The sequence below is a fragment of the Aulonocara stuartgranti genome, assembly GCF_965226115.1.
Source record: "Aulonocara stuartgranti genome assembly, chromosome: 1".
Taxonomy (NCBI): Eukaryota; Metazoa; Chordata; class Actinopteri; order Cichliformes; family Cichlidae; genus Aulonocara; species Aulonocara stuartgranti.
The window spans coordinates 18,592,467-18,620,464 of NC_138939.1; the positions used below are offsets into that span (position 1 = coordinate 18,592,467).

Genomic DNA, 27,998 nt, shown 5'->3' on the forward strand with positions numbered 1-27,998 from the left:
CATCCGTCATCATTTCTGCTACACTGGCAGGGCTAGGGGCCAGGACTCTCCTCTTCGTGTTTTTGGGGATGTTGGTAACTCTGGGTCTGATAACAGGCAACCCACGCGCAGTAGATGCGCTTGGTGTGAGGTCTCGCAGCAAGCTATCAAATACAGCGCATTTCTTGGCTTTTAAAAAAAACCCGCTATGCTTCGCCAGGTGTTTCATCGGATTTGAGGTGTTACCTCCTTTGACAGTATCACAGTATCAGCTTAAAGCACTTGTTGCTGCTGAGTTTGCATATTTTGCTGTGAAGTACAGCCAGACTTTTGACCGCTTCGCCTTGGACATTTTTAATCTGTAGCTCTGCTCTAAAAGAACGTACGTACCTGGACCCGCCTACTATCCTCGGAAACGTAAAATGATTGGCTAGAAGTGTATCACAGCTCAGGAAAAACAAGCACCGAAATAAAGCACCTAAATGTGCGCTGCTTTTCGGTCTGGTTACTACAGTTTATGTCAGAACCGGTACCCATCCCTAAAATTGGCAGTCATTCAGGTCTTTGTATCTTTAAGACATTGCTGCAGTTTAACTAATTGGTGTGTGTTATCTAGCTAATTGGTGTGTGTTATCTAGCTTCACGGACAGATAAAGTTGGGTATCATCTGCATAGCAGGGAAAATTTATGCCATACCTTCTAATGATACTGTCTAAGGCAGCCTTCCCCAACCCCCGGGCCGCGGACTGGTACCGGGCCGCGAGAGTTGAAGCTCGGGTGTGAAATTTATGGTTTTCAGGGGTTTTATCGTTAACTCGGTTTCCCTGGGTCTTTCCCGTGTTGTAGTTGTGTGTCTTATTTTGAAAGAAATATTTTACGCGTTATCATAGCAACCAGAGAGCATTAAGGGGCAGAGAGGAGGATGGTACTCTCAATGTTGTTGGCACATTTCAGGAGGACGCTGCTAATAAAGTTACACAGTGAATTCACATTTACTATTATATTTACAAAATACCACCGTTGTTCTCTTGGTCATATCATTTTATTTTGTTGTATTTATCTGCCACACTTTAAAGGCCGGTCTGTGAAAATTTTGTCTGCCATTAAACCGGTCCATGGAACAAAAAAGGCTGAGGACCGCTGGTCTAAGGGAAACATGTATAATGTAAACAGAATTGGTCCTAGCACAGATCCCTGTGGTACTCCATAATTAACCTTAATGTGTAAAGAGTACTCTCCATTCACATGACAAATTGGAGTGTATTAGATATCTATGATTAAAACAACTGCAGTGCAGTACCTTTAATACCTATGGCAACTGCACACTGTATAGAAAAGTAAAAAGAATGCTCAGAGTTTCAGATAGAATCAACAAAGACCGACTACAACAGCAGATATTATAGCATTTCTGTATTTTTATTTAAAGTGAGAATCAGACTTTTTATCATTAGCTGTTTGTATAGAAACTTCTATCTAAACATTTTGGAAACTTGCAAGTCATTCAGCCGGCACAGACCAAATATAACAAAACATTAAGAGAAAATATCAGGTAACATAATAATTACATAAAGATACATTCAATTTCAAACACTTGAAACCTGCTTTGTCCTGATGGATGAGCAGCTGTGGGTCCCCCTGAGTCTGACTGTAAATGACCCTCAGTGCTCCTCTACACAGGATTAAAACATTACTGCAGAAGACTGTGTGTGTTTAACCCTTTAAATTCACATGTTTTTAACATTTATAAGATGAAAAGCAGCACATCAACTTCCCCAGTCCCACGTTTGATGGCCGTACATCTTGGCCCTTACAGGCATTAAGGACCCCAATCACGTTTAATCTGTACCCATAAAAACAATATGGAAACAAACACCAGAGGTAGGACTCATGTACCTGCATGAACTACTCAAGGGTCTAATCCAGAACCTGCTCGACCAGAGCGGTGATGTGTGTGTAAACGCACAAAGTTCAGATGTTTTTGGATTCTGGATCGGGCCCTTAAAGCTCTGCTCAGGCAGTACGTCTGAAAACAAAGACTCAAACTGTTCTTTGCAAAAGCAGGAAAACAGTATTTAGCATTTAAAAAACCACAACAGCAATTGTTTTTGTGGGAAATGAAATGATTAAAAAACACGCTGTAACGTTTCCATCCTCCTGACATCATACAGTAATAAAATGAGTACAACAGCAGTGGAAATAACATTTCACACAAAGACAGGATGATTTTAAACTGATCTCTCGCCAACATGCAACGGTGACCTTTTAATAAAAAAATCTTTGGTTTGCTTTTTCTTAAGAAAGAAAGTTAAACTGATTGTGTCACCTAAATATATCAAATGATTGAATCCTCTGCAAAGTCCTCTGATTAAAAATACAGAAATGTGACGACTTGTGCACCCACTGGCATTTTAGCTCATTTATGCCATAAAATTACTTAAAAATGAAATAATTTTTTCTTGTGAGCACTTAGAATGAAATTAAACTATAGAAATATAATAATAATACACTTTAAACATATTATTCCTTCTAATTATTTTTTTACACTAATTTACAGGAGACAAACCAGTGGATGCACGTTGACACACAGCTGCACTGCCGCAACACAGACTGCTAATCCATATAAAATACTGTATTTAACTCTTATAACATTATAACCATGCAGACGTATGTTTGCTTCAGAATTTGAGGAACTCTGCTGCAGGATAACCTGGCTCGTGTGCATAAATATTAGTCATTGTCACTCCATTTAGTGCCTGTGAATCCTGCAGGCACAACTTTCACCATTTATTTTCCTTTAAAATCTTCATCGTGGGTCAAGGCCACTAATGTGCAAGGCTTTGTTTGATGATCAACTGATCTCCGGTTTCATCTTTGGTCTTTGGTTTCAGTTGTTCCAGCCAGAGATCAGTTGAGAAACTAAAATAAAGGTGATAGCGTCACAGTCACCGCTGCACATTGGCCTCTAATACAAACTACTTTCCAGACAAGTGCTAACCTTTATCTACTCTAAAGCAAAGCAAAAATACTTGGAACAAAAGTAACTACAAGTACATCATCCTCTAACAAAAATAGACTTTTTATAAGTAAATGTTGTCCATTCAATTCTTCACTTCAGTCTCTGATTGAACACTTCCATTACAACCACTCTTCATGTGTTGCATCCTCATGTGGGGTGTCTCCCTCAGAGAGATTAGGCTTTGGTTTTGGAGTCTGAGGAAACGCTGTCCACATTAAGGCTGATCATAAAGCTTTTCCATACGGACATGCCGCTGCAAGCACTTCTGGTGTGAATTCTTACACAGATACAATGAAGAAGAAGTCAACATACAGACATTAAAGAACCCGCAGATGTGTCCGTCTGTGGTAAGGGCAGCACAAACATCTGAGCTGCTGGCACATAATGTCAGAGATACATTCATAGCGTTTTCTTTGAGGCAATTACACGCGAAAACAGCTTAGTACTGAGAAGTTACCCTGTCAGTCCATCATATAACACTACACGACTTTTCGCACGTACTAAACTTTGTTCCCTGAGTTTAGGAAAACAATAAGACAATAAAATAAAATCTTAAACGAGGTAGTATAAAAACAGGAGTAGCAAGGGCGACTGCACACCGACATAAAGATGAAAAAAGAAAGATAAAACAGACATTCATTACATCAGTAACTGATAAAAAAAACTGAACAAAGACCTATTAATACTGGCTCAGTGCCTCAGCAACATCTGAGGCGATAAATAATAAACTGTGAGTGTGTGTTACATCCTTCAGTCCACACCACAGGTGGAGCGAGAGGAGTGAGCTGCAGCGCCCTTACCATCCTGTACATCAGAACAAAGCAAGGAGAGAAGACGAGGAAGTATAAAGTGTAATGTGACGGAAGCAGCCCATCACACAACGCAAGGTTTAAGTAGTTATTAAATATACAGTGGGAGGTTTACCCATGAGGCAAACCGAGGTAGATAATCCGCAAAAAGGACCTCCCTTTCGCTCCAGTGATAAACTCTTAAATAGCATCAGAAATGTCACTTTGACACTCCTTTTTAAACATTCATGGTGGGTGAGAAAAACACGTACACACACGCACACAGATGCACACACACACACGCACACAGATGCACACACACACACACACACACACACACACACACACACACACACACACACACACACACACACACACACACACACACACACACACACAGGAAATGAAAAGAGAGAGTGAGAGAGAAAGAGAAGGAAGTTAATAGGATAAAACGAGCTTTCCTGTCAACACTTTATACTGTAGAAGGACTTTGTTAGCTTAGCGTTCACAGTGTGTAGAAACAAAGAAGAAGAAAAAAGAAAAAATCAACACAGTCATATAGGCCAGCAGTTTACCTGCACATTCAAATAACATTATCAGGTTTGTTGTTTGTGATTAATTCAATATTATGGTCTTTTCAGTACTTTCATCATTAAAAGGATTTTTAGGTTGGCTATGTCAGAGTAAACTGACATAACCACTCCACATTAGTTCTTTAAGGCGCATGTGTGTAACGTAAAGCACTGTGCTAAAAGCCACATATTTCAGTGACATTTAAACACACTTTGGTTACTGAAGAATGTGATTAAGTATTTTAAATTATTTAATTTTTTTTTTTTTACTTTTAGTCTAGGCGACTAGTCTGTTTTGTTTCTTTTCCTGTTTAACATGCTTATATCACTTTTGTTTTACGGGGTATGTGTGTGCCTATTTCTTAGCTCTGTGATGCAATTAAAGCAAAAAGGCAAACTCATAACAGCCCAAATAAGAGGCAGCGTGGTTCCAGACATTCTTCGCTGCACTCACTGACGTGCAGTGTAAATAAACAATAAAGTCAACTCTGGTGAGTGCGCACACTTTTATATTATGTGAATGTTTGTGCAAGTAAACCACCGCCTTCACACTCACACACACACGCACACATACAGAGGCACGCCTTCACACTCTGCTTTGGGCTTCGTGTCGACAACTGCCAGCATTCATTGACTCCTTCGCCTTCTGTTTGCTCTGATTTTCCTCTGACAGTTCGTTCAACTCTTCAGCGCAGCTGCTACAGTCAAACTCGGTCCCGTCCTCTGCCGTGGGAGACGCAAGGTGGCTGCTGGGCCCTGAGGACAGGTTGGTCAGCTCCGTCTCGTCGTGAGAGTAGCGGCCTGAGTCACCGGTGGCGTGGCTGCCCTCGCTGTTTGAAGATCCCTCTGTGTCGCCGGGATGTCCGAGCAGGGTCTGCAGGTTGGTGGGCTGGTTTGAAGAAAGCTCCTCTTCATAGGTCAGCACTGTGGTGCCGTGCTGGTATGAGGCCGCGTCAAGTCTTGTGTTCTGCAGCGCAGAGAGAAAGTTTCTCCTATTAGTCTGACTGTTCACGGCTCAGTTTCACATCTGCAGAGATCTTAACATCTTGAGCAAATCAACAGAAAAAAATATTCAGCCCTCATGAGAAGTGATTCAAACTAGATTTAAACCCAACAGACACAACATACCATGCTGTCGTCTTCAGGTTTGATTATTTGGTAATCACTTATTGAGAAGGACTCATTATTCTTAATCTCACCTGTGTGGGTTTACTCTCACTTTTCACATCACTGCTGAAGGAGAACCATTTCCTTTTCCTCTCAGCGGTGTGCTGAATGGGGCCGAGAGAATTGATGATGAGATCTGTTCCACCCTGCAAGAAAAGCAGCAATAAAAGAAAAGAGGCTTTATTACAGTTCAACTGTTGTTTAAGCAGCTCACATTGGCACTTAATTATAAACCTGCACTGTCATTGTGGCACTGATTATTTGAATTTGTTTTGTTTTTTTACAATGTCACATTTCTCAAAATGTAAATATAACTTAACACATTTAATTAAAATATTTAAAGTATATTTTTTTCTGGATTTTAGTGTCACGAGTATGACATGCTGTACCTTTGCATCAAGAAAATGGCTTAGATTCATCATTGGCATGCTCACATCAGCATGCTCAGCTTCTCCTTGAGAGGATGGAGGTCTTGCAGCTGCAGCAGATGTGCTCATTCCCTCTCTGCATGTTTTCACAGCAGAAAGTTTCCTGAAAGGACACAAAGTGACGTGTTCATAGAGGAAACCTCGATGTCTTGAGACAACTGTTGTTGTGATTTGGCTCTATATAGATAAAAGTGAATTGAATTGATGTGGGACATGGTCACTACACTCAGAGACACCAGGTACCTGTTTTTGCCTCTGCAGATGATGATGAAGGCACAGATGATGATGCAGATGAGAGCGATGCAGACTCCAACGCTGATACCGGTCATCGACTTCTGATCCAGGTGGTAGAAGTTATCAGAAAACGCTATGGGCCGAGGAAACATTGTCAGGTTATCATGTAACCTCTTAAAAAAAGAAACTCTTTACACTGTAAGACATCATGTTGGTTTCACTGACTTGTGGAGCCACGAGAAACCCGGATATCATGACCAAGGGGGAGACCTTCTCGTACTGTCAGCTCCACCGCATGAGAAAACGGACCGTCGCCCATGTCGTTGGATGCTGAAACCTTCACGAAGTAAATCTGGCCAGGCTTCAGGTTCTCCAGCAGCGCCATGGTGATGGTCCCTGTTGTGAGATGAAATTCTGTCTGAATACACCGGTGTGTATAAAGCATAAAAGAAGCAAAGACCACAAGGTTCTCCGTTTAATAGCACACTGTTTGTCCATGTTCAGGTAGTTTATGACTCTTCTGTGGCACTGTAATCTATGATGAATAAAAATAAGTTCATGAAGTAGAACAATTAATTAAAAAAATGTTTACTAGAGCCAGATTGATACAGGGTGCTTAATACCAATACCAATATTATCAGACACTAGACCGATATGTAACAATTTAAAAATCTAATATACCAGCTGATCTATTATTTTCTTTCAGACACACTAAATCTCTGTCATCTGCGGTTACTCACAAGTCCTTACTAAGATAATATAGCAATTCTGTTTAAAAATCCTGTTTTATTGTTAATTGTCCCAACTCAGCTTGGGAAGAGCGTTCCAAACAAAACATGTTCCAACAGGGAAGTTGCAGAGCACCCTCTGGTGGACACACTATGCAATGCCAACACCCATAAAAAGGTTAAAGGGTGTTTCTCCCGCCTCTTCTTTAATTTTTTGCTTAATATATATTATAAATATGGATATTGGTATAACGACAAATAGCTGGTAACCAATATACTGGTCAAGCTGAGAACTATCCTGTGACATTTACAATCATGGATTTTTTTTTAACTATGTTTTCACAGTAACCCTTATAATAATAATAATAATAATAATAATAATAATAATTCATCTTATTATAGGCACCTTTAAAGACCCTCAAGGTCAGCTTACAATAGGACAAAAAATAAAATAAAATAAATAAAAACATAAGGCAAGGAACAAAACAAAACAAAAAACAAGCATGAAAGTGTAAAATCAGGTATAAAAGCTAAACAAGGTAAAAACAGACTAAGACGGAATCATGATGAAGGGTATACAAGATTAAAAAAATAAAATAAACACACATAACTGAAATCAATTCTGACAATGCCTGTGATATCGGTTTATTGTGTGTACTTACTAAGAGTCAAATTGTGAGCAATAATCTATCATAGTATAAGATGTATAACAATTATTTACCATCCATTATTGCAGTAAAAAGATATAGGCTGTTCATTTACAGAAGAGATTTAAAAGCATCTTTATGTGCAAATGGTCAACAAGACTGTAAATCAAAGTCTTTGTTGTAGTCTCATTAAACCACTTGGCAGTAAGACAAAGCAGTGAACTCTAGAGAATTCTGGGACTACAATGAAGACAGAGGCAGAGTCACTGATTCCCAGATGACCGTTTCCTTGACAGTCATGCATATATACACACACCTGTACATAAATGCTCTTGTTCTGAGTCTCTCCTTACCTTCCCTTTCCATCACCTGCCACTCCCCAGCTATCCAGTCATTTCTGGAGGCATACAGGATTGTGTAGCGTGTCACAGGTACATTGAGTTCATCTGGAAGCTTCCATGAAACAAGTGCGGTGTCTTCTTCAATTAGAGTCACTTTGATGTTGGAAGGAGGTTGCGTGGGAGCTGGGAGGTGAGAATGAAAAGACAAAGTGAACTCAGAACAGCTTTAACATGGGGATGTTCGTCTTTGTGCATGAAGAAATGAAGAAATTAATCGGTGAATAAGATGTTTCTGCATTTTCACCTTTAGGGAAGGTGTTCTGATAGACCACAGGGCTCCAGGGGCTGGACAGCTGGTCAAGATGGAGGCGAACAGCAAATTCGTACTTGGTATTGGGCTCCAGATCTCGCACGAGGAGTCTCTGTTCACTCCTGCAGAATACATGCACACTTTAAGAATTGTGCTCTCCTTTACAGATTCAATACTTACTGGCAAGACATTCCAGCCAACTTCAGACAGCTATGTTTAAAGAGGGTCAAAGAAATGGCCAGAAGAGGGCGATATGGAGCTGTGATGGCAGTGTAAAGAAAGAAGTACTTGTAAACTTTCCCAAACAAGTGTGAAGACAGCATTTATGTTGTTAAAGTGTTGTAAACACACAGTATAAGAAATGCATTCAGCTGATTTTAGGTTGTGATAATCAGCTGCTGCTAAAAAATCTAAATTACTGTTTAAAAAAATACTGTTAAAATAAAAACTATACTATGAAAGGAAACCAGGCAGTTGTACAGTAAATGCAGCAAATGCAGTTGAAATTACACGCTAACAAATATGAAAATCAATCTACATGTAGTCATGTTCACTTTGGTCTGAAGGGTAATTTCTTACGTCTGCAGGTAGAGCACCAGGGAGGCATTCTGCAGACCAACTGGATTGCAGCGGACGGTATAGTTGACTGCGTGGCTGGAGGTGAATGCTGGTCGACTCCAGTGCAGAAAGACGGTGGTCGAACTGTTGGTTTTAGCATACACGTTGTGTGGAGGAGGTGGAGGGGGTACCAGGCGATCTCGAACAGCTGAGAGGTACATCTAGATTAGTACTGTTATTTTTTCCCCACTTTTTCTGCACCATGTGGTCTGACTTTTCTATTATAATGTGGGACTTACAGACACATCCAGGGGTGCTGATAGTCTGGTCTGCTTGGTACCCATCTCCCACAACATTATAAGCCAGGATCTTAACGTGGTACTTCTTCCTTGGATCTACATTAAGAGATGAAAAAAAAAAAAGAGCACTAAAGATTTAGATTGACAGTTCCTTACACAAGTCAGTATAGGCCACAACAGTGCCAGATGTGTTTCCTAAAGCTAATGGGAAGTGGGGGTGTTGTGTGAAAGAGAGCTGGCCGGTGTGGGTGTGAGGTCAGTGATGTGCTCTGGTTTGATGGCGTGGTGAGAACGAGGGGTAGGGCAGGGCGACAGATGCTCTGTGCTGCGAGTCCTTTGGTCAGTTTCGACACCACCCAAGGCAGCAGAACAGATAAGCCCCCCCCATCCATCACCCTGTCACCCCCAGCCTTTTGACCACATATAAAGAAAGCTCTTTCTCTGGCCCCGTCAGGCCTGCTGGTCACTGGTCAGTGGCCACACCTACTCGGGTCCTGAATCTAGGGGTTAAATCTGGAGTGAAAACCCCTTGGGGAGGACACTGCTGATGGTCAGCAGCAGTAGCAGACCTTAGTGACCCTGGAGACCCTCTGCTGAACAATAGCCAACTGACCACATGTCCCTTTTACCCCTAAATGGTCATAATTTCCAGTGCTTAAAAACAGTAAACAAAATGTGACCCAGAGTCTCTAAATAATGTTTCAAAGATGCAGGATCACAGTTTGGTGAGAAACACCAGGTGGATGTGCAAAATAACAAAATCCAAACCAATCAATCCTTACTACTACAACTACTACTATCAGAGTCCTGTGTGTCCCGCAGACAACACAAACAGATGTATTTGATGTTCAGACATTTAGAAGCTCAAGAGAATAGGGAGACCACAGGAGATGAATTTATCTCCATGGAAGTTTGCAAAGTTTAGCGTGGGTGGAGCTACACACATTGCACCCCCACAGAGCCCTGAGGAGTTTCACTGGAGCCACACCAGGGCCAACAGGTCAGGCCAAGATAAAACTGAAAGAATCTGGGGTCATGGGTGTGGAATATGAGCTGAACCTCTTTTTTTGCCCAGGAAGCCTAAAACCTTAGTTATTCCTAAAGACAATTAAAAGCAATGAGGAAAAATAAAAGAACACAATATTCAGCAATGTAAACTATCTCATGAGTTGCTGCAGAGTAGACAAATGTTTACAGAGAAGAAGGACTGTCCCTCTCTTTGTTACTTCCAGAACTAAGTGAAAGCAGAATTCCTCGACTTCTACAGCTCTACAATGTCCTCCTTGTTATCTGGAGTTTCTGAGCCGCTTGTTAAGCCTTACCTCTAAAGAGGAGTAGGCATGTAGCATGCACCTCTACCCAAACCCACAATACAATGGGCCTGCCGTAATTATGTGAGAGAGGAGCTATGAGTAGGGGGGAAGCTGTGACATCTGGGCCATGACCTTTGACATGGAATCTGGGCAAGCTAAATCCTGCAAAAAAAGGGGGGAGGGTTACCTCTCTCCCCTTGAAGGGGGAGGGTCAAGCGGAGGAAGTGAGTGAAAAAGCAGGGAACCACCAAGAGTCAAACTGGCTTAAAGTAGCATCATATCAAAGTGTCCTGATAAAACCATGAAGATGACTCTTGAAGCTCTCAACAACACAGTCAGGTGAACAAAATCAAAGCAACAAATGACAACAACGAGGATTTTGCCTCAGCAAAAGATAAGAAAATAGTCTGAACTGAGTGTTCCTGATGATTATTCTGTTTAATTTACAGCACATGTAATAAAAAAAACTTATATGGCATGTTTCAAAATCCATCAAACAAGCTACTCAAAAAAAGCAAAAATAAACTGTAGTAAAAAAAACAAACAGAGAAATGAGGAGACTTAATAAATAAAAGTCACTTTTAATTAAACAAGCACAATCATTACAAATGTTGTAGGGGATGATGCAACTCAGACGAAGTGACTCACTCACTTTCCTCGAGCTGCGAGTGCATCACAGTTAAACTGAAAATGTTTAAGAAGTTTCTCCATCTTCTTACATGAAACAATTCACTCACAACTGTATAACTGGGGTTTCTTTGCTTAATTAAAAGACTGAGTGTAAATATTACTGCTGGAAGGTATTTTTCATATGCAGAACTAGATTTACAAATTTTAAATGTGATTACAATACTACACATTGTATTCCGCTTTCAAAGCCATTCCTCAGGAGAAGATGCTTTCCTGTCCTTTCCACTGGGATACAGGCTTTTACTCCCATAAATTATTCTGTTTGGGGATATTCAAGCCATTTGTGACCCCCCCCCTTTTTTTTTTTAAAAAGCTAAAATGCAGTTCCTGTTGGCCCTTGCAGTGTTGTTCTGTTGCGAAAGGCCCCCAGGCCCGAAGAGAGGCAATAAATGTCAATTCCTGCAAGAGCCCTCACACCGGCATCTATTAACCACCACCACCCCTACTATTCCTGTCTTTAGCCTCCAACACAAATCAGCAGACACACATGCAGGTTAAACATGACATAGCCTTTTTAAAATGAAGACTGTATTTCACACAGAACATGCTTTGCCTCATGTTTAATAAAAGGAGTGGACAAGATGCAACATGGCCTGCAGCTGTGAGATAAATCTGCAGTCCTGCCTGGTGCCAACAGGTATGAGAGGTCTTTAAGCTTCAGCTATGACAACTTGTGCTGTTCATGGGCCAAGCAACGAATACACATGCGAGGAAAGGTCACATCACCGTGCCATTTATACCAAACTGGAGCCTCTAAAACCACATTCCTGCTTTTTATGGTGTGCTTTCAATCATCTGGCTTGTCATGAGTGAGTTCAGAGCATGTTCTCTGCAGCTGAATCAGCAGTTTGTGGTTTTTCCTACAGATGACAGTTCAGAAATCAATACTATTGACTGCTGTATACAAAATCAAGTAGATTATGAAAAAATTAATTCACAGCACAAGCTGATTTGATTTGCAATGATAAACAGCTTCAAAGCTGCTTCTAGCACATCTTTAAAGCCGAGTTTAAAAGAAAAGCAAACACAAACCTATATATAGTTTTAGGGCAGCTTTCTTATTAAGTAACCACATGGGGCCAGGCAACTTAAGCTATAAAATGTAATTTGAAATGTAAAACTGCCAGAACACAGGCACTGAAACACTGAATTATAAACCCATAAATATTTCCAAAGCATATGACGCTCTGTGACTAACACTGCATCAGTCTACGAGCTCATTTCAATCAGCTTTACTAGCTGCCATTATCTAATGAGAACAATTTGCAGTAAATAACAGTGTAACAGACACAGTTAATGTATTCATTCATAATTCAATAATCCAATAATTCATCTAAGACCACTTAAATGTAAATCCAAAACAGGGGCGGAAAACCCATAAGGGAATATGGAGAAAATTCACTACAACTAGACTGATGTAACCGATTACTGCCTATCATCTAAGCTGGATAATAATAATAATAATAATAATAATAATAATAATAATAATAATAATGGATTGCATTTATATAGCACTTTTCGAGACCCTCAAAGCACGGTACAATTCCACTATTCGTTCACTCTCACATTCACACACTGGTGGGGGCAAGCTACAGCTGTAGCCACAGCTGCCCTGGGGCAGACTGACAGAAGCAAGGCTGCCATATCGCGCTGAGAGCATTGCTCATTGCCTGATCATCTTTAAAGATCACCTTAAAAGTGAGGCAATGTTGCTTCTAAAAGAAGGAAACACACATTCTCCCCTTATAGAAATAAAAATAACAAATAAATAAGACAGAAAGAAAGAGTTGTTGAATTCACTGGACTCTTCCACAGCTTTAGTTGGTCTGGAGTGGCCAGAAGCTTACTGTGACAAATGCCAATGCAGTCAAAAATATTTATAACTCATGCTAATGCTACTTTTTGACTCATTTTAACATCCAAATTTCCTTTCAACCTTTTTCCAATGCAAACTTCATTTTAACAAGAATTCAAATGTTGTAACAAGATTGTGTAAAACATAATTATCAAAATAATTTCAAAGGAAAAGAAAGCAGATATAATTAGAGGAAATGTCAGACTGCTCACAGCACAGAAATGCCTTCTGTGCTGCAGGATGCGTTGCCACACAGGACGTCAGACACTTCAGTTCACACCTTTCTCCCCATGCACAGCGCTGCAGCTAATTTATGAGGAAGAAATCTCAAACCTGTGACATAGTGAGCTCACAAGACATGCTCATTGTTTAGCTAACAGCTCTCAGTTGGTCAGAGGATGGTTTTCCTTGAAATTCTGGCTAATACACCATCTTTGTGGCCCTCAAAGCCAAACAGAATAGGAGTCTTTGATCCTAATTCTCCTCCAGCAACACTGCTCAAAGGAGTCATAAAAGGCATGATAAATCAGCCTCCACAAAACAGTCTTACCCTCTTTAAAACACGGCCATGGAAAGCTGTTTTAACAACGAGGAACAAAAAGATGATTCTTTTAATTCAGCAGAAGCTGTATTTTACAGAGTGACCACAGCTCGCTCGTCCTCCCAGAACAACCCAGAACATCCAATATTCAGGGCAAAAAACAAGAAAACAAAAACCAAAACAGCTTAGAAATATTTCATACAACCATTCTTGCTGAAACGTTTAAGAAATACTGAAACCCCCCCCACACACACACACAAACTTTAGCTGAATATAGAGGAATCTTTTTACTTTTTCCAGCACCTCAAGCTATAGCTATCATTAAAATAATATTCAAGGTATAACTTCATATCTAGGCAAGTAATTTTAGTGTCTGTGACTTTATCTGCACTAGATTCAACTATGAGTTAATCCTAGCAGGAGAAATGGGTTTAGTTGTCATATTTTTCATAGGATGTGGCAGAATGAGCCTAAACAGTTGTAGTGTTTACTGAAGTAAATTCTAACTTACTGAACACCTGTATCATTTAGACTTCACACCTACAGTAATATAGAATGACTCCTTGTCTTTCTCCCTTTCTGATCTCACTTGAGCACAGAGGCTTCTGATTTACAACTCAGCTGCTGACCACCTGGCTGACCTCCTCTGGCCACATATGGTCAGTTGTCCTTGGAGCTAGCCTGAGCTCCCTTTCCGCTCTCAAACAAAAAAAGATAAAATGAATCTGACCTAAAGGGCAGAGAGGCTGTGATGTGTCCCGAACACTATTCAGCAGCAGCAGAAAAGCCGCACACTGATGTCCCGCAGAAGTCAAGAGGTCGTGGAAACTGGATGTGATGCTGATATATTTCCCACTTAAAGAACCTCTGCTCCAAATGTGACATGACTTAAGCTAATTAATCGCTCACGTTCCCTAAAAAGATGCATCCAGATTTTAATAAAAAATCTTAAAGACTGCTTTCTCTACTGTATGTATATCCATAAATGACAGAGATACACACATGATAAACAAGCAACAAGGCAGGTAAGCAACAGGATGTACACCTTGTCCATTACTTTAGTTGTTAGAATACTGGCATTCAAATTATGCTAAGTTTGATCATTTCATCTGAATATCTGGGACACTGAAATCAAACAAATGTCTTAGCTGGGAACTCACATGCAGCAGCTACCAAAACACAGACGGTCTCTGATTACACACACACACTTTCCCTGCAAAGAACCCCATCAGTTCAACACATCTTTTCATAGCAAATATCCATTTCCAGCCATATTAAATCATTAAACTATGACACCTTTAATTATGACGTAGGCAATATTAATAAAAAAAACAAAACAAGTACTGTTAAACCAATAACACGTTGTTAAAAATCAACATTTTCAAAGATTGCCTGAAAATCTTAACAGATCTTAAAACTTGCAAAGTAAACACGAAACTTCCATCATGTGTTGGCGTTCATGTGAAAATACTGTAAAATGACCCAAACAGCCAAATTGGTGGCAGAAGGTAACCTAAGGTGAAAACTCACCGAGCCCTCCGATGGTGTGTTTATTATCCGAGGCGTGAAACTGAACTGGGGTGCTCTCAGGCTGGCTCTCCTCATGGTAGAATAGCTTGTAGCCCCGCACATTCGCTGAGTTTCTGGGTGCCAGCTGCCAATGTACCAAAATAGTGGTGCAATTTAAAGACTCCAGATGCAGCTCAGGAGCCAGGGGAACTGCAGAAGAATAAGACCATACGAACCACATTTATTTATTTATTATAAGTACGTCACAGTCTTCTTATAAAGTCGTACAAAAGAGGAACTTGATCCTAAAACAACTACAATCCATTATTTGAGCTGTTTTTGAGTGACAGAGGAAGCTTCTGTCCTGACCAGGTAAATGTTTTTGAAAAGTTAAATAATGCCCCCATCCCCCCACACTTTTAAATACTCAATAGAAACCACACGTAGAGATAAGGAAGCTTGTTTCACACGTTTAGGAATGACGGGAATGAAGTTTGCCAATAGAAGTTGCCTTTCAGAGTTTACACTGGACACTAAGGGTAAAAGAGATGGACAGAAAAAAAAACAAATCCTCCCCTCCCCCTTCCCAAAGCTTCAGATCTAGCTCTAAACAGCCATATATTCTGTCCAGCTCTGAAGCCCGAGGTCTCCCTTTATGACCCATGACCAAAGCCCTTCCAATGTTACTGACAGCACAGGGTAAAGGTCAGAGAGAAACAAATGCAATGTCTTAACAAGATTATTAAAGCGTGCTCTTCTCAATCTCTTGCCCAATTCACATTTTTGACTCAACTTCCTCTGCTTGGATAAGAATCTATTTAAAGTACAATTCTGACTTCATATTTTTGATTAAATGCTTCTATTTTAGAGGTTATGAGGACAATTCTTCAAGTACCTTGAGCACCGGATGCCTTCGGGGTACGGTGCGATGTCCAGGCGGACTGCTCACCCCACCCTACGCTGGTGGCGGCAACAATTCGAAGAAGGTAGATGGTGTCGGGTTGCAGGTTTTCCAGGAGATGCTGGGTCTTTTCTCCAGGAAGTTCTATCTGTGAGACCGCGCTGTCAGAACTGGTACGATAGGATAAGCGGTAGCTGCAGACTCGGCCACGACTCAGCTTGTCTGGAAGAGGCTGCCAAGACACCTGGATGTCTGTGGGGCTGCGACTGGTGAGGCTGAGCTCAGGGGCGCGGAGGGGTACTGTGGACCAAAGTTTAAATGATGAGCTCAGAGCATGTACAAGTAAACCTGTAAGCCAAAAGCTTCACGGTGCTCTACGCACTCAGTTTCAGAATGTCTTTGTTTTTTGTCTTTTAACTCTTTCTTGTGTATTACGTCAAAGAGAGACTCTGAACACCCAGCACCACTCATCCATCTACTCAAACCTTCTGTTTCCCAGTGCTAGCCAATCTGAAAGCCTAAAGAAATGCCCAAACAGGGAGGAAGTTGCTTGTTGTGCACCACCTTGTAGCTAACACTGGACATTCAAACCTCCCACTGCACCCCGTCATATGTGCCAAAAAACGCTATCAGCAATCTCTAGTAAAACCACCTATGCAACTAAAAAAACATATGAAACAGCCTCATATCCTGTTTTTAATTATATCACACAGGAAAGACCATGGCTAACCCATCTGCAGAAAATTCAATGACCTTAAACAGGGCTTATTTCTTGTTTTGTATTGACTGCATTAATGATTTTTTTGTTTGTTATTGTAGACCTCACCGTCCTCAAGTGTGTGCTGAAACACGTTGTCCGACATGCGACTGGCTCCCATTGGCATGTAGGCGACTACATAGAAGGTGTAGTTGTGCGCTGGCTCCAGATCATCAATAATATAGCGAGTTGTATCGTTTCCAATGACAATTTGATATTCCTCATTGTTTAACCCTGGACAAATGACAGGATTAAAAAAAAAAATGTTGAGATAACAATAAAAAGCAGAACATTCAAACTTTAGCCCCCAGCCCCCAAAAATCAGCAACAATATGATACAGTTTTGTTACTGTAGGTTTTCATAATTTATTCAACATTTTATGTATGTCCAGTCACTTTGTCTTATTTTACCACTGCTCAGCTTGCTTTGTGCATTCCCATGTTTTTTTCATTGTAATAAGAACATTATGCAGCTGCAGTTTTCATTTCCTGCCCCTTGGAACAACCAGCCAAGTCAGAAACAAAGACGGATTGGTACCTGGTCTAATTTCTCACTTAAGGTACTTCAGGCAAACAAAAATGTATTCTGTGTAGTCTGAATGCCTCAGTACGGCTCCCTGGAAGTCTTAACAAAGCTTGACTTCCTGTCCAATTTAAACTATCTTCCCCTCATAGAATACACACTTTTGGCCACTCCATCACACTGGCTAAAAAGTTCCCTTTTTCAGTAGATCTTCAGTTAAGTCCCAAGCCTCTATCAACAACCTCAGGTAAAGAGCACACTGCCTGATAACCAGCTTCTTTAAGTGGCACCAAGAGGACAAAAAAAATCTGTGAAAAGTGCAACAAATTCCTGACAGATGTCAGTTATTTGTTCAGCGACATCCTGTTTTTTTTTCTCAGACATCCTTATTCCCACCAAAAATCCAGCAGGTGTTCTTTTTTCAATAGTTGAATTCTGTACGTCTCTCCTCCTCAATGGAAGTCAGTGGCATTATAATGAAGTGCAGTCCTTGAATGCACAGCCTGCACATTTTCCTGAAATGCTACATTGTTTAAATGTGACTCTTGTTGTCAACAGAAAGAAAGTTCCCAGGAAAACTGAAAGGCTTTAAGGCTTTTCTGCTGCCACACTACAACCGTTGTGCTTCTTGTGAATAGTGCATCCTGTGTTTTATCCAGCAAAGGAAGGAACCCTGCATCTTTAAGCTTAACATGTCTTGTTGGTTCAGAAAACGCAGCTGTTCCAATTAACTCCGGAGTACAACAACACAACACTAACGTCACAGTGTCTGACAGAAAGTAGGATTTCTGAAACTGCCACGAAAATCCTGTCTTAATGTACTGTTCCTGTTACCAAAAAACCCAACAACAAAACATGTGTGTGGATTCTGCTTACCTTCAGCCTTCATGTAGTGTACAGAGTAAGCAATAACTTTATCCGAGTTATACAGAGGCCTCTCCCAAGCCAGAAGGATGGCAGAGCTTGACACAGTGTCAGCTCGGATGTTCCTGGGTGCGCTTGGCCGGTCCTCTGACATCACCACAATGAGCCTCGCCATAGTGAGGACTGATCCCTGCTCATTCTCTGCCTGGCACTGATAGATGGCGTCATCCTCAGGGATGATCTGGTTGATGACTAGTTTGCTGGAGACACCCAGAGATAAAGAGTATGGACCCAGATGATTTCAGGTGAAAATTTTGAGGAAACCAACAAAATTTCCATTGGCACATTTATAAATATACAGGGTGGGGCATTTATATGGATACACCGTAATAAAATGGGAATGGTTGGTGATATTAAAGTCCTGTTTGTGGCACATTAGTATATGTGAGGGGGCAAACTCCTCAAGATGGGTGGTGACCATGGTGGCCATCTTGGATACAACTTTTGTTTTTTCAATAGGAAGACGGCCATGTGACACATCAAACTTATTGGTAATGTCACAAGAAAAACAATGGTGTGATATTTGAAAGTTCTGGTCAACTAGAACTTTCAAATATCATCTCATGATAATTTGGGGTCACAGTAATGACTCTTTAAATGAACTGGAGAGAAACATGCCTGTTGTACATCTTGATCCGACCATTAGAGTGAACTTTTTCTCCGTTCTTAAGCCAAGTGATGCGAGGCGTTGGATTTCCTTCAGCATGGCACACAAAGCGAGCGGTGCCAGCTCTGGGGCGCGTAAGGCTCTCAGGCCACTCCACCAAGGAAGGCGGTGCTTTAGAAAAAGAACAGCAATATGTTCAATTCTACGTGATCATCACAAATAGAAATCATGAACAGCCTGAGTAGTATATTCTGTTTTTACCTAGCACAGTGACATTAGCTGAGGCCATGGTATAGTTCCTTGTGCCAGGTGTGGTGGCTCTGCACAAATAGACGCCTCTGTGCTGGGGCTTGATGTCTGTGATAATGAGGTTGCCGTTCCCCAGCACTTTGGTGTTGTAAACATCAATAGGTTTGCTGTCTGCTCTGCTCCAGGAGATGATGGGTCGGGGATTGCCTGTGGCCATGCATTCCAGGATGGCAGTTTGGTGCAGTGACACCGAGATGTTCTGTGGTGAAGCGATGATACGAGGTCTCTGGGGAAGCTGCGGTCTGGGACCTGTGGAGAGAGAGCAGAAGACAGCTTTAGTGCACATGGTGAGCTGTAAGGCTTTCAACTGCTTCAGAGTCAGACTTTTTAACTCAACTGTGTGCTTAAATATTACAAGTTTGCAAAAAGTGAGCTGGCTAACACACCTGGGGTCACAGTGAGGGTGGCCTCTGTGCTTCGGCGTCGACTAGCAATATTGGTGGCGACGCAGCGGTAATTTCCAGCGTCAGCCTGCTGCACGGCCTGAATCTGAAGAACACCACTGGGCAGGACTGTGATTCTGAAAGACAGAAACACACGCACCCACACAACAATGATACTTACAATATGAACCAATTTCATATGAAACATCTTAGACAACATGAAATAATGGCTAATAAAGAATCTTATCTAAAATTTGTGTAGGAATAATGTAAATGAGTAAGATGAAATTAAACTGAAAACAACAGAGTGCATACCGTTCAGTGGCGAGGGGTAATGTGACCCGATTGAACTCCCAAGTGATGATGGGAGGAGGGTGTGCAACAGTCTTACAGGAAAACCTGGCGACTGAGCCTTCAGTCGCCACAATAGATGTTGGCTGAACTGAAAATGAGGAAATACCTGCAACAAAACCAACCAGGAGACAGATTAGAGACTTGTTATGTATGCAGAAGTACAGAGAATTAATGTATATCATTAAAATAATAAACAAAAGTGTTACAAGCATATCCAAGTTTGTGATTATCATGACATCATCCATCCATCTCAGTCAGATATCAGAAAACAGACGTTCCTGCTCCTGAAGCTGTAAACATGCAGCATGCTGCTGGAAGGTGGTGACTGGAGTGGAACAGCTACATCCTGCGTGGATTGGGTTTCTCTGAAACTGAGCTAGTGTCAGCCACCAGCCAAGCAGCAAGCAAATAAGACCCAACCAGATTTACAATAAGGACCTTTTAGATGTTTGTGTAAATCTATTGAAGTTTTGAATAGCTGTTCCTCTTGAGTCACAAAAATCCTGAAAGACACCCAGATCCTCATGCCCCCCTCTACTTAAAAAGCAGGAGGTCAGTCGCTTGTTAAAAGAAATCAATTGCACTCTTGTCTGTGATAGACAGAACAGTGAGCCCCACAGCTTGCTAACATTTACTATAATAAATAAATCAAATTATCAATGGCATACATGGACAAATCAGTACACTAAAGGATTTTTGCAGCGGACCAACAAATTAAATTTTCAATTTCAGTAGGTCCATTTTCAAAAGCTGTTGCCTGTTTTTAAGTCAAAACCATCACCCATTCAGCAATGGATAAACAAATACACTGTGGTGCTCTTTAACCTCTGAGCACACACCCAGAGCCGCTTCTGCTGCAGTGAGCCATCAGCACTCAGCAAAAGAAACACAAAAGAACAGGAAGCAGGATATCAAGTTAAAACCACGTCTGTCACATGTTTACTGCAAAAAAAACCATCCAAAGAGACGTTTGGAGATGCTGCATGGAGAAATACCAAATAAACTACAAATAAGGAAGAAAACAAAGAGAAACCACAGAGGAAACAAGCATAAACCAAACAGTGAAATGAATGATATCCGAATTACTCATTGCCAGCTATAATCCTTTACACTCTGATATTTAACATCCTTATCGGGATACTTTTCTTTTAGCTCAGTGCTATGATAACCTCTGCTTTCGAGAGAAGTCTCCAGGAAATCCCTTAACTGCAATAAACACACAGTGGTGCGTATAGGGGAGGGGGTGATGGATGGCTGTGTGTAAGCAGTGCTGCCAGCTGCTGTGGTGTTAAACAACAGCAGAGCTCAGACTGCGTTCAGTGAATTATGACTTTTACACATTTAACAGAAACTGTCAGCTTCAAATCAAACTGACATTTGAAGAGGAAAGAAAGGATCTGTAGTTTGATTACAGAGATAAAATTAACTTCTAATTACTAAATTGCAGTTTTATTAGGACTATTTGGGGTTTTGTGTCATGCAAGGGACTTCATGAATGAAAACATTAAAAAGGCATGGCTGCTGGCTTCATCCATTTCTGATGAACCGTTGGACAAAAGTCAAACTGTTGTCAGGATCAGATGTCGTCACCATGGACACGTTTAATCTAATTAGCCTTAAGCTGTTGCCTCCTTAGCTCCACTGTGATGTTTGATGTGAGGACAGAAGCAGAGAGAGGCATTGAAACCGCCTCTCCCAGGCCCTCTCCTGCCCCTCCTGTTTTAACACAACCTCTTACAAAAATGCCATTACCCTGCTGAAGTGATATGACTGCAGGGCATGAGAGATGAGCTGCTCTGATCCTTTGCCTCTCCACTCTGCCTTTCCATTCACTCAAGTGATGCTCGATTGACAAACAGCGGGACAATCATTGATTATTGATTAACCACTAAGACAAGAAGGAAGAAAATCTTTAACTGCTGAGGGTTTGTTGTGCACTGTTCCAAGCTGAAAAACAGGAGGCGGACTCTTTGAGGGATGATGTTTGCCAAGAGGCATCTAAGACGTAGATAAAATCATCAAGGCAAACAGCCGAGCTCTTTCTAATTCAGTCAAATATACACATTTTCTGATTCGGCTATTTATTCTGTGTATTTCACAGTGAGTTATGTGGTGTAATTTCCTTTCCTACACCAAAATATACCAACATAACAATCTCTGGTGTAACATTTTGGCCTTTACCCTAAATCAAACAGAGTAAATACCTCAGCCTTATTCCCTAAAGGCTTGACAAAGCAGTTCCGACCATCTGCCCTTCCCAGCAATCTCACCTCTCACCTCTGACCTCCACAAATCCTGCATAGCACCCAACTATGGCAGAGTCCTGTGTGACCACCCCAAACTAGTCCTGTTGCTCAAACTGCCAGGAAAACTACCTAGAAAACACATTGCCCCAGCTGTGAGGCTTTCAAATACTGTTTTACAATAATAATAATAATTCTTTTGTTCTATCAGTGACATCTTCCAGTTGTTTCTGTTACAACAAAATAAAACCGTACAGATGGTCCAGCTGCTTTTTTACAATATACAACAGCCAGAATTGACAGATAACATGAATTGAAAGGTCATTGTCTTTTCTCTGTCTTATTTAATTGGATAAGCAGTTATAAAAGCTGTGGTTTTAATTCCCACCACACAAAAGGTCATTATGGCAGTTTACTGTTGCTTGTTTATTGTTTTTACTTGAAAAAGATTATTTCCATTATGTCAATTTGAATAATACTGCACCTCTAGCTTTCTAGAGATTTGACGAAAAGCACGTTACACAGTTTAAATCAACAACATGCACTTTCCATGACTTTTCTAAGTAGAGTTAGGTTACCTTAAATCTACTCTTCTTATGAGCCTGATTCTTGTTAACTGGAGTGAACCACGTGCTGAGACTAAAATAAACCAATTCCAGCAGCACTATTGAAAAGCATCGTCATTTAATTATGAAGAGTGATGAGTCCTTTACTATGATCACTGGCCCTACTGAACATTGATACAGGCTCTGAAAGAAAAAAAAAGGGCTGATAAGAAGAAGAAGAATGCAAGGCTGAAAAAACCCACAAAATCAATCACTAGCTGCATGGCAGATGTGGCGCTGCTCCATGCAGGCTGTCGGACAGTCAAGTGACCACTGGCCTGGCTAAACAAAGAGCTATTCCCATGAGCAGTGTGACCTCTCAAAGCTCCGAATGGGCAGTGGGGGAGCAGTGTTGGAAAGAGCATTCATCCCCCTTCTCCAATTCCTTATCTCTGCTGCAAAGTTTTCCAATCACTCAACAGCAACCCTGCACTCACAAACAGTGGCTTCATTGTCTTGAAACTCCCTAGCAGAGAACAGAGTTAATAAAGTCACTCTGTAAATACCCGTGTTCTGGTTTTGGCAACAGTTTTATCCTTTGTTGTGGTATGAAATAAAACATATGAGAGATAGATGCTCATGATCACTATGAAGGAAACTAATCAAGCCAGATGCGCACCCAGCATTATTGCAGGACAGATTTTAGGCCTACTCTGCATCCCACTGCACCTCCATCTATTGAACAGTTAAAAGAAACCTTTGACCTTAGGGCCCGGTGTTCAGGGGAACCATGGTAACCTTTTGTAACCAGCAGAGGAGAAAAGCAAGAATCTTGGGTTTGAGTTGTCTCACTTAAGGGCATTTCCTTCACTCAGATTGCAGTTCACACTGTGCAAGGTTTGCATTTGTCTTCAAAATGTGCCAAGCTGGTGCAAGTCAGATGCATTCCTTAGCAACTTAAAATAATGTCACAGTCCTGACCTTGCAGGCTGTGGACACACCAGCGAGGTAAAATAAACTTTGCAGCAGCTCCTTAGAATACCTCCTTTAAGGCATGAGCATAAAAAAGTGAAGACTACCCAGAGTAAGAATTCATGCCAAACTCTCTTAAACAGTGACAACTTCACTTGGGAAAATTTGTTTTCTTATAAACATGAAAAAAGTTCAACAAACCACTAACCCAGGATACTGTTATCATAATCTCTGTTATCTGACTTAACAGAGTTCTATGCATTTTCTGGCTATTTTTGCCCATTTCATCAACAAAAATTATTATTATTATTATTTCTTGTTGGACAGCAGGTAGGGATGGGAATCAAGATCAGTTCGTGTGCCAGAGGAAGAAAACAGTGACCATGAGGCATTCACTTCCTAACACACTGGCCATAATTTTATTGTCTTAGTCTAGTCCTCAGATCTACCAAGTATCAACCTTACGAGCTGCAAGAACTGAGCCACAAATTTCAAAACACTGTAGTTTCTCTAATGGCCACTCAAGGCTTACTACAACATACATAAATCCCTACAGACATCCATGTTAAAATTTCCAAATTTACAGCATGTTTGCAGCTGCATTTCATCCACCTGGATGGTAGAGGATGGTTAGGGGCGTGGCCACTTTGATTGAGAAGCCTCCATAAACAGGTACCTGTAGCCTATCAATGTCTCCTAGGCCTCACAACTACTACCACTGGAGTCAATGAACTGTACATTTTCACTGTGTTTATTCCTACTGGAAATTTTTAAGTGAATAAACTGTTTCATTTCACTTCATCAGCTTTCACCAGGATGAGGATATCCTTTCACTAGCAGACAGTGCCCACATTACATCAGTATGGGAGCTACAAATACACCAGAGCTGTAAATGTTTATTAAAAATAAAATTGGAAATTTTCCTATTTTTATACAGTATTCACTTGTAGTGGTATATTTTTCTGGGGAGACAACTCAAGAGTCAGTCCCTGTACTGAAATCCCCATCAATCTGAGGTCTGTTGACAAAAGTCACACGATGAGGCTCAGGTGTCACATTCCTTTTCATCAAGGCCAAATCCCTTCTCACCTTTGTGCTTCAGGATCCTGTGTTTAAAGTTACCTTCCATCACCACCATATTTCTCAAACAACAATGAACATCCATCCAGAGATGGAGCAACGTTTGAAAAAGCTACCAAGGAGCAGACCGTCTGCAAAAGCAGCATAAATCAGCTGAGGAACACATGAAAAGACTCCAAAATTCAGACATCAATGAGCAGACCCCCATGCAACAGGCATGTCATATGATAATTAATCAAAATGCAGATCTACTAATATTTAACTTTTACGACTAGTGCAATTAGCCTTGCTGTGGTGACCACTTCCAGCAGCTCTGTCCACTTTTGCCCACGAAGAATGCCTTCTTCTTTTGTGAGCCGGGAGTGGACAAAAAGAGAGTGAAAAGCTTTATACTCTTTCACCGGGGCAGTGAGGCAGAAGACAATTGGGTTAAGCCTACGATGCCTACTGACCTGCTAAGGCCTGCAATAAAGTTTGGTCATTTAGACACTCAGGGTAAAGCCGCAGTATTGGGAGAGCAGCAATTCACATTTGTGTGTGTGTGTGAGAACCACTTACAACAACCCCCACTACTACCTCTGTGTCCTTCAACTGAGCATTTCTCAGGTATGTGAAAACTTTATGAGCTACCAGATAGACCTTCCAGCAGGTCTAAGTGCTGTTTTAAAACAAACTAGTAAAGCTTACAGGCAGCCTTTATCACCTCTTAACTTAAAGCTATAAAGCAAACTAAACCACTCAATCAATTAATCAAGCCACACTTTTTAAACACCAGAAAATGTCTGAGTTATGACTGGGAGCTCTATCAGAAAGCACTGGCTGTGGTACCGCTCCAGAATAATTAATGTAAACACAATAACTGTTATGTAACACATGCTAATTGCAGTTTTTTGGCACAACCTGCTCTTAAAATCCCCTTCCCTACAGCACTGCAAAAAAAATTAAATAATTTTTTGTATGTATTTTTGGGTTACTAATTGATCAAAAGCAATAGAAAACGCACACATTTTACAAAGTGGCACAACAAGACAGCAAATTTCAGGGCCTGTGAGTGGAAGAAGATATAAGGTGCCAAAAGACCAACTCTGTCTGAAGCCTCCCCTGCCTCCCCCTGAAAATACGAGGCCAACTCGCACAACGCAGGAGGAGAAAGCATTCAAAAAGAACAATTCCTCGAGCCATCAGGGTGCAATAACATGAAAGCCAGGGCCAGTGAATAGGGGTCATCTGCTCTTTCGCATTGGAGAGCCAGTATCCCACACTGCTCCTAACCTTTCAAATCTCCTGGTCCTTCATTAACACACCAATGGGCATTTTCCTCAATTCCCAGCAGCATCCCTTTTAAGCTCTAACTTTGAAGACTTTGTCCATCTTCTTGCTGCCACCAAAGCTGCCCAGACCAGACCAGACTGAGCATCAAATAAATATGCGTATAACAGCAAATCATGCTAGATTACACAACTCATATCCCTGATACTCACTTGCGATTGTAAGGTGGGCTTTCTGGCTCAGGATTGCTCCATACTTGTTCTGAGCAAGGCACTGATAAAACCCCTCATCTGATTTGTCTCCTCTTCTGCTCTCCACCTCTGAAATAAAAAGGGAGCCGTTGGAGAGCAGGTACACCCGCTCATTCTCCGCGATTTGTACTCCGCTCTTGAGCCATTTGACGTCGATGGGCGCCTCTCCATGCGCCTGACAGTCCAAAATAGCTGCTTCTTTCCGCATGACGGTGACATCGAGGGGCTCCTTGATGAAAAACAACTCACTAAAGCACAACACACCTGCAGGTAGAGAGACCAGGAAGAGAGTTGTTATGATTTAAGGAATTTAACAGCATTTGTACACCAGTTAAAGAGTTTAAGACCAGCCTGATGTAAAAAAAAAAAATTAAAGACGTTTAATAATTTCTAGCTGGGTCTCATCAGTGTCTGTGGAGCCAGTTTACAGCACCTACTAAGGGAAAAATCACATATAAAAGGCTTGTAGGCCTGCCAGCAGGAAGTCTACTGTCCAGTATAGTCATAACACTCAAGCTTGAGGTCTTCCTGCACCACCTACTTAAGGTTATAAAGCTGAAGATGAAACAGATTGTCCTATTAGACCAAGCCTGTAGTTTAAAGCATTAACAGGACAACGTGCAACTATATTTACATCTTACAAGCTTATAAAATGTATAAGAATCTTTTCTCATATTACTCATGAACCAACTCTGTTATATGTATTTATTTTGCTTTGGTAGCTGGATCTGATCTTTGATTTCAGCTCAACACCTGACTCACAGTTTCTACTAATACTCTGTGGTACCTTTAAAGTATATTCAGATGTTCTAACGCAGGGATGTTAAACTCATTTTACATTGGGGGAACTTCCTCTTTATCTGTTTTTCCACATGACAAAGAAATAATGCTTTGGGCTTAAACTGTAAGAGATAAACATGTAAATTTACAGAAAAAAAACTTTGTTGGGTCACTGTGAAGAGCTGTAACTATACTGTAATTATAAAATGGATATTTCTTGTTTATTGACAGAATGTCATCTTTTTGTTTTTTAACAGTCAACCTAGTGCAAAAATGGTGGCTTTTTATAGTAGTTACTTAAAAAATGAAACTTTCTGTCATTTAATTGTTAATCTGTTACTTATTTTGTTTTGCGCAGTATCAACGACCATGGAGGAGGTCTGTGTTAGTAATAAAAGGTGTAGCCACATATGAAAATACAATTAAAAGTCGAAAAATGATGGCTTCCTTCACATTTTCGAAGTTATCTAATAGGCCAACCTGGAGTCTTTAGCTGTACGATTCTGGCGCCCGGGCCCCATGTTTGACACCCCTGATAATACAGTTTTTATATCTACCTGTAAATAGATTACAATTAACCAGGTGAACATTTGAAGTTAAGACTGACTGTTGAATGAACCAAAATAGGAAATATTGCCTTTAATACTCATGTTTTATGGCTTTTAAAATAAAACTTTTTACCAAATATGTTTAAAAACTGCCTCCGTGTCTTCGGTTTATTTTAGGCAGCTAGCTAAAAGTTAAAACCGTTAAACTGAATCTGCGAGCTTCCGTTAAAGTCCGCAGACTAACACACACGTCCTCACGGGACAGTCAGTGATGTCCATACAGGACGCCGCGCACTCACAGGTTAAAATGAGTAAAAGTGGTCCTGCTTCTTACCTGTGATTGGAAGAAAAACGACAAACAGCAGACGCTGGTATAAACTCCTTTTAAATCGCGCCATTTACGTGAATTGTCCGCGCATGCTAGCTGCTCTCTGTCCTTGCTGCTTCCTCCACATGAGCTGCTCTACTACTGACGAAGAGGACTCCCTACTCAGAGGTGCAGGAGGACAGCTTCCCTCGTCCGGCCGAGGGTGGACGGTAACGCCAATTAATCACATCCATAGTACAGCGTGTGGTG

General features: G+C 41.0%; 1 protein-coding gene across 1 annotated transcript; it reads right to left on the reverse strand.

Moving 5' to 3' along the window:
- Positions 1 to 1,386: 1,386 nt before the first annotated feature.
- On the reverse strand, positions 1,387 to 27,983 carry prtga (protogenin homolog a (Gallus gallus)). Its single transcript, XM_082522998.1, has 19 exons — positions 27,756 to 27,983; positions 26,055 to 26,357; positions 19,695 to 19,839; positions 19,383 to 19,516; positions 18,949 to 19,245; positions 18,699 to 18,858; positions 18,033 to 18,280; positions 16,703 to 16,867; positions 15,871 to 16,176; positions 14,997 to 15,185; positions 9,068 to 9,163; positions 8,790 to 8,976; positions 8,205 to 8,332; positions 7,913 to 8,083; positions 6,410 to 6,580; positions 6,194 to 6,317; positions 5,912 to 6,053; positions 5,555 to 5,668; positions 1,387 to 5,322 (listed from the first exon to the last, which is right to left on the reverse strand). The coding sequence occupies exons 1-19, from the start codon at positions 27,817 to 27,819 to the stop codon at positions 4,942 to 4,944; spliced, it is 3,525 nt and encodes a 1,174-aa protein (XP_082379124.1). The 5' UTR covers positions 27,820 to 27,983; the 3' UTR covers positions 1,387 to 4,941.
- Between the last annotated feature and the right edge of the window lie 15 nt (positions 27,984 to 27,998).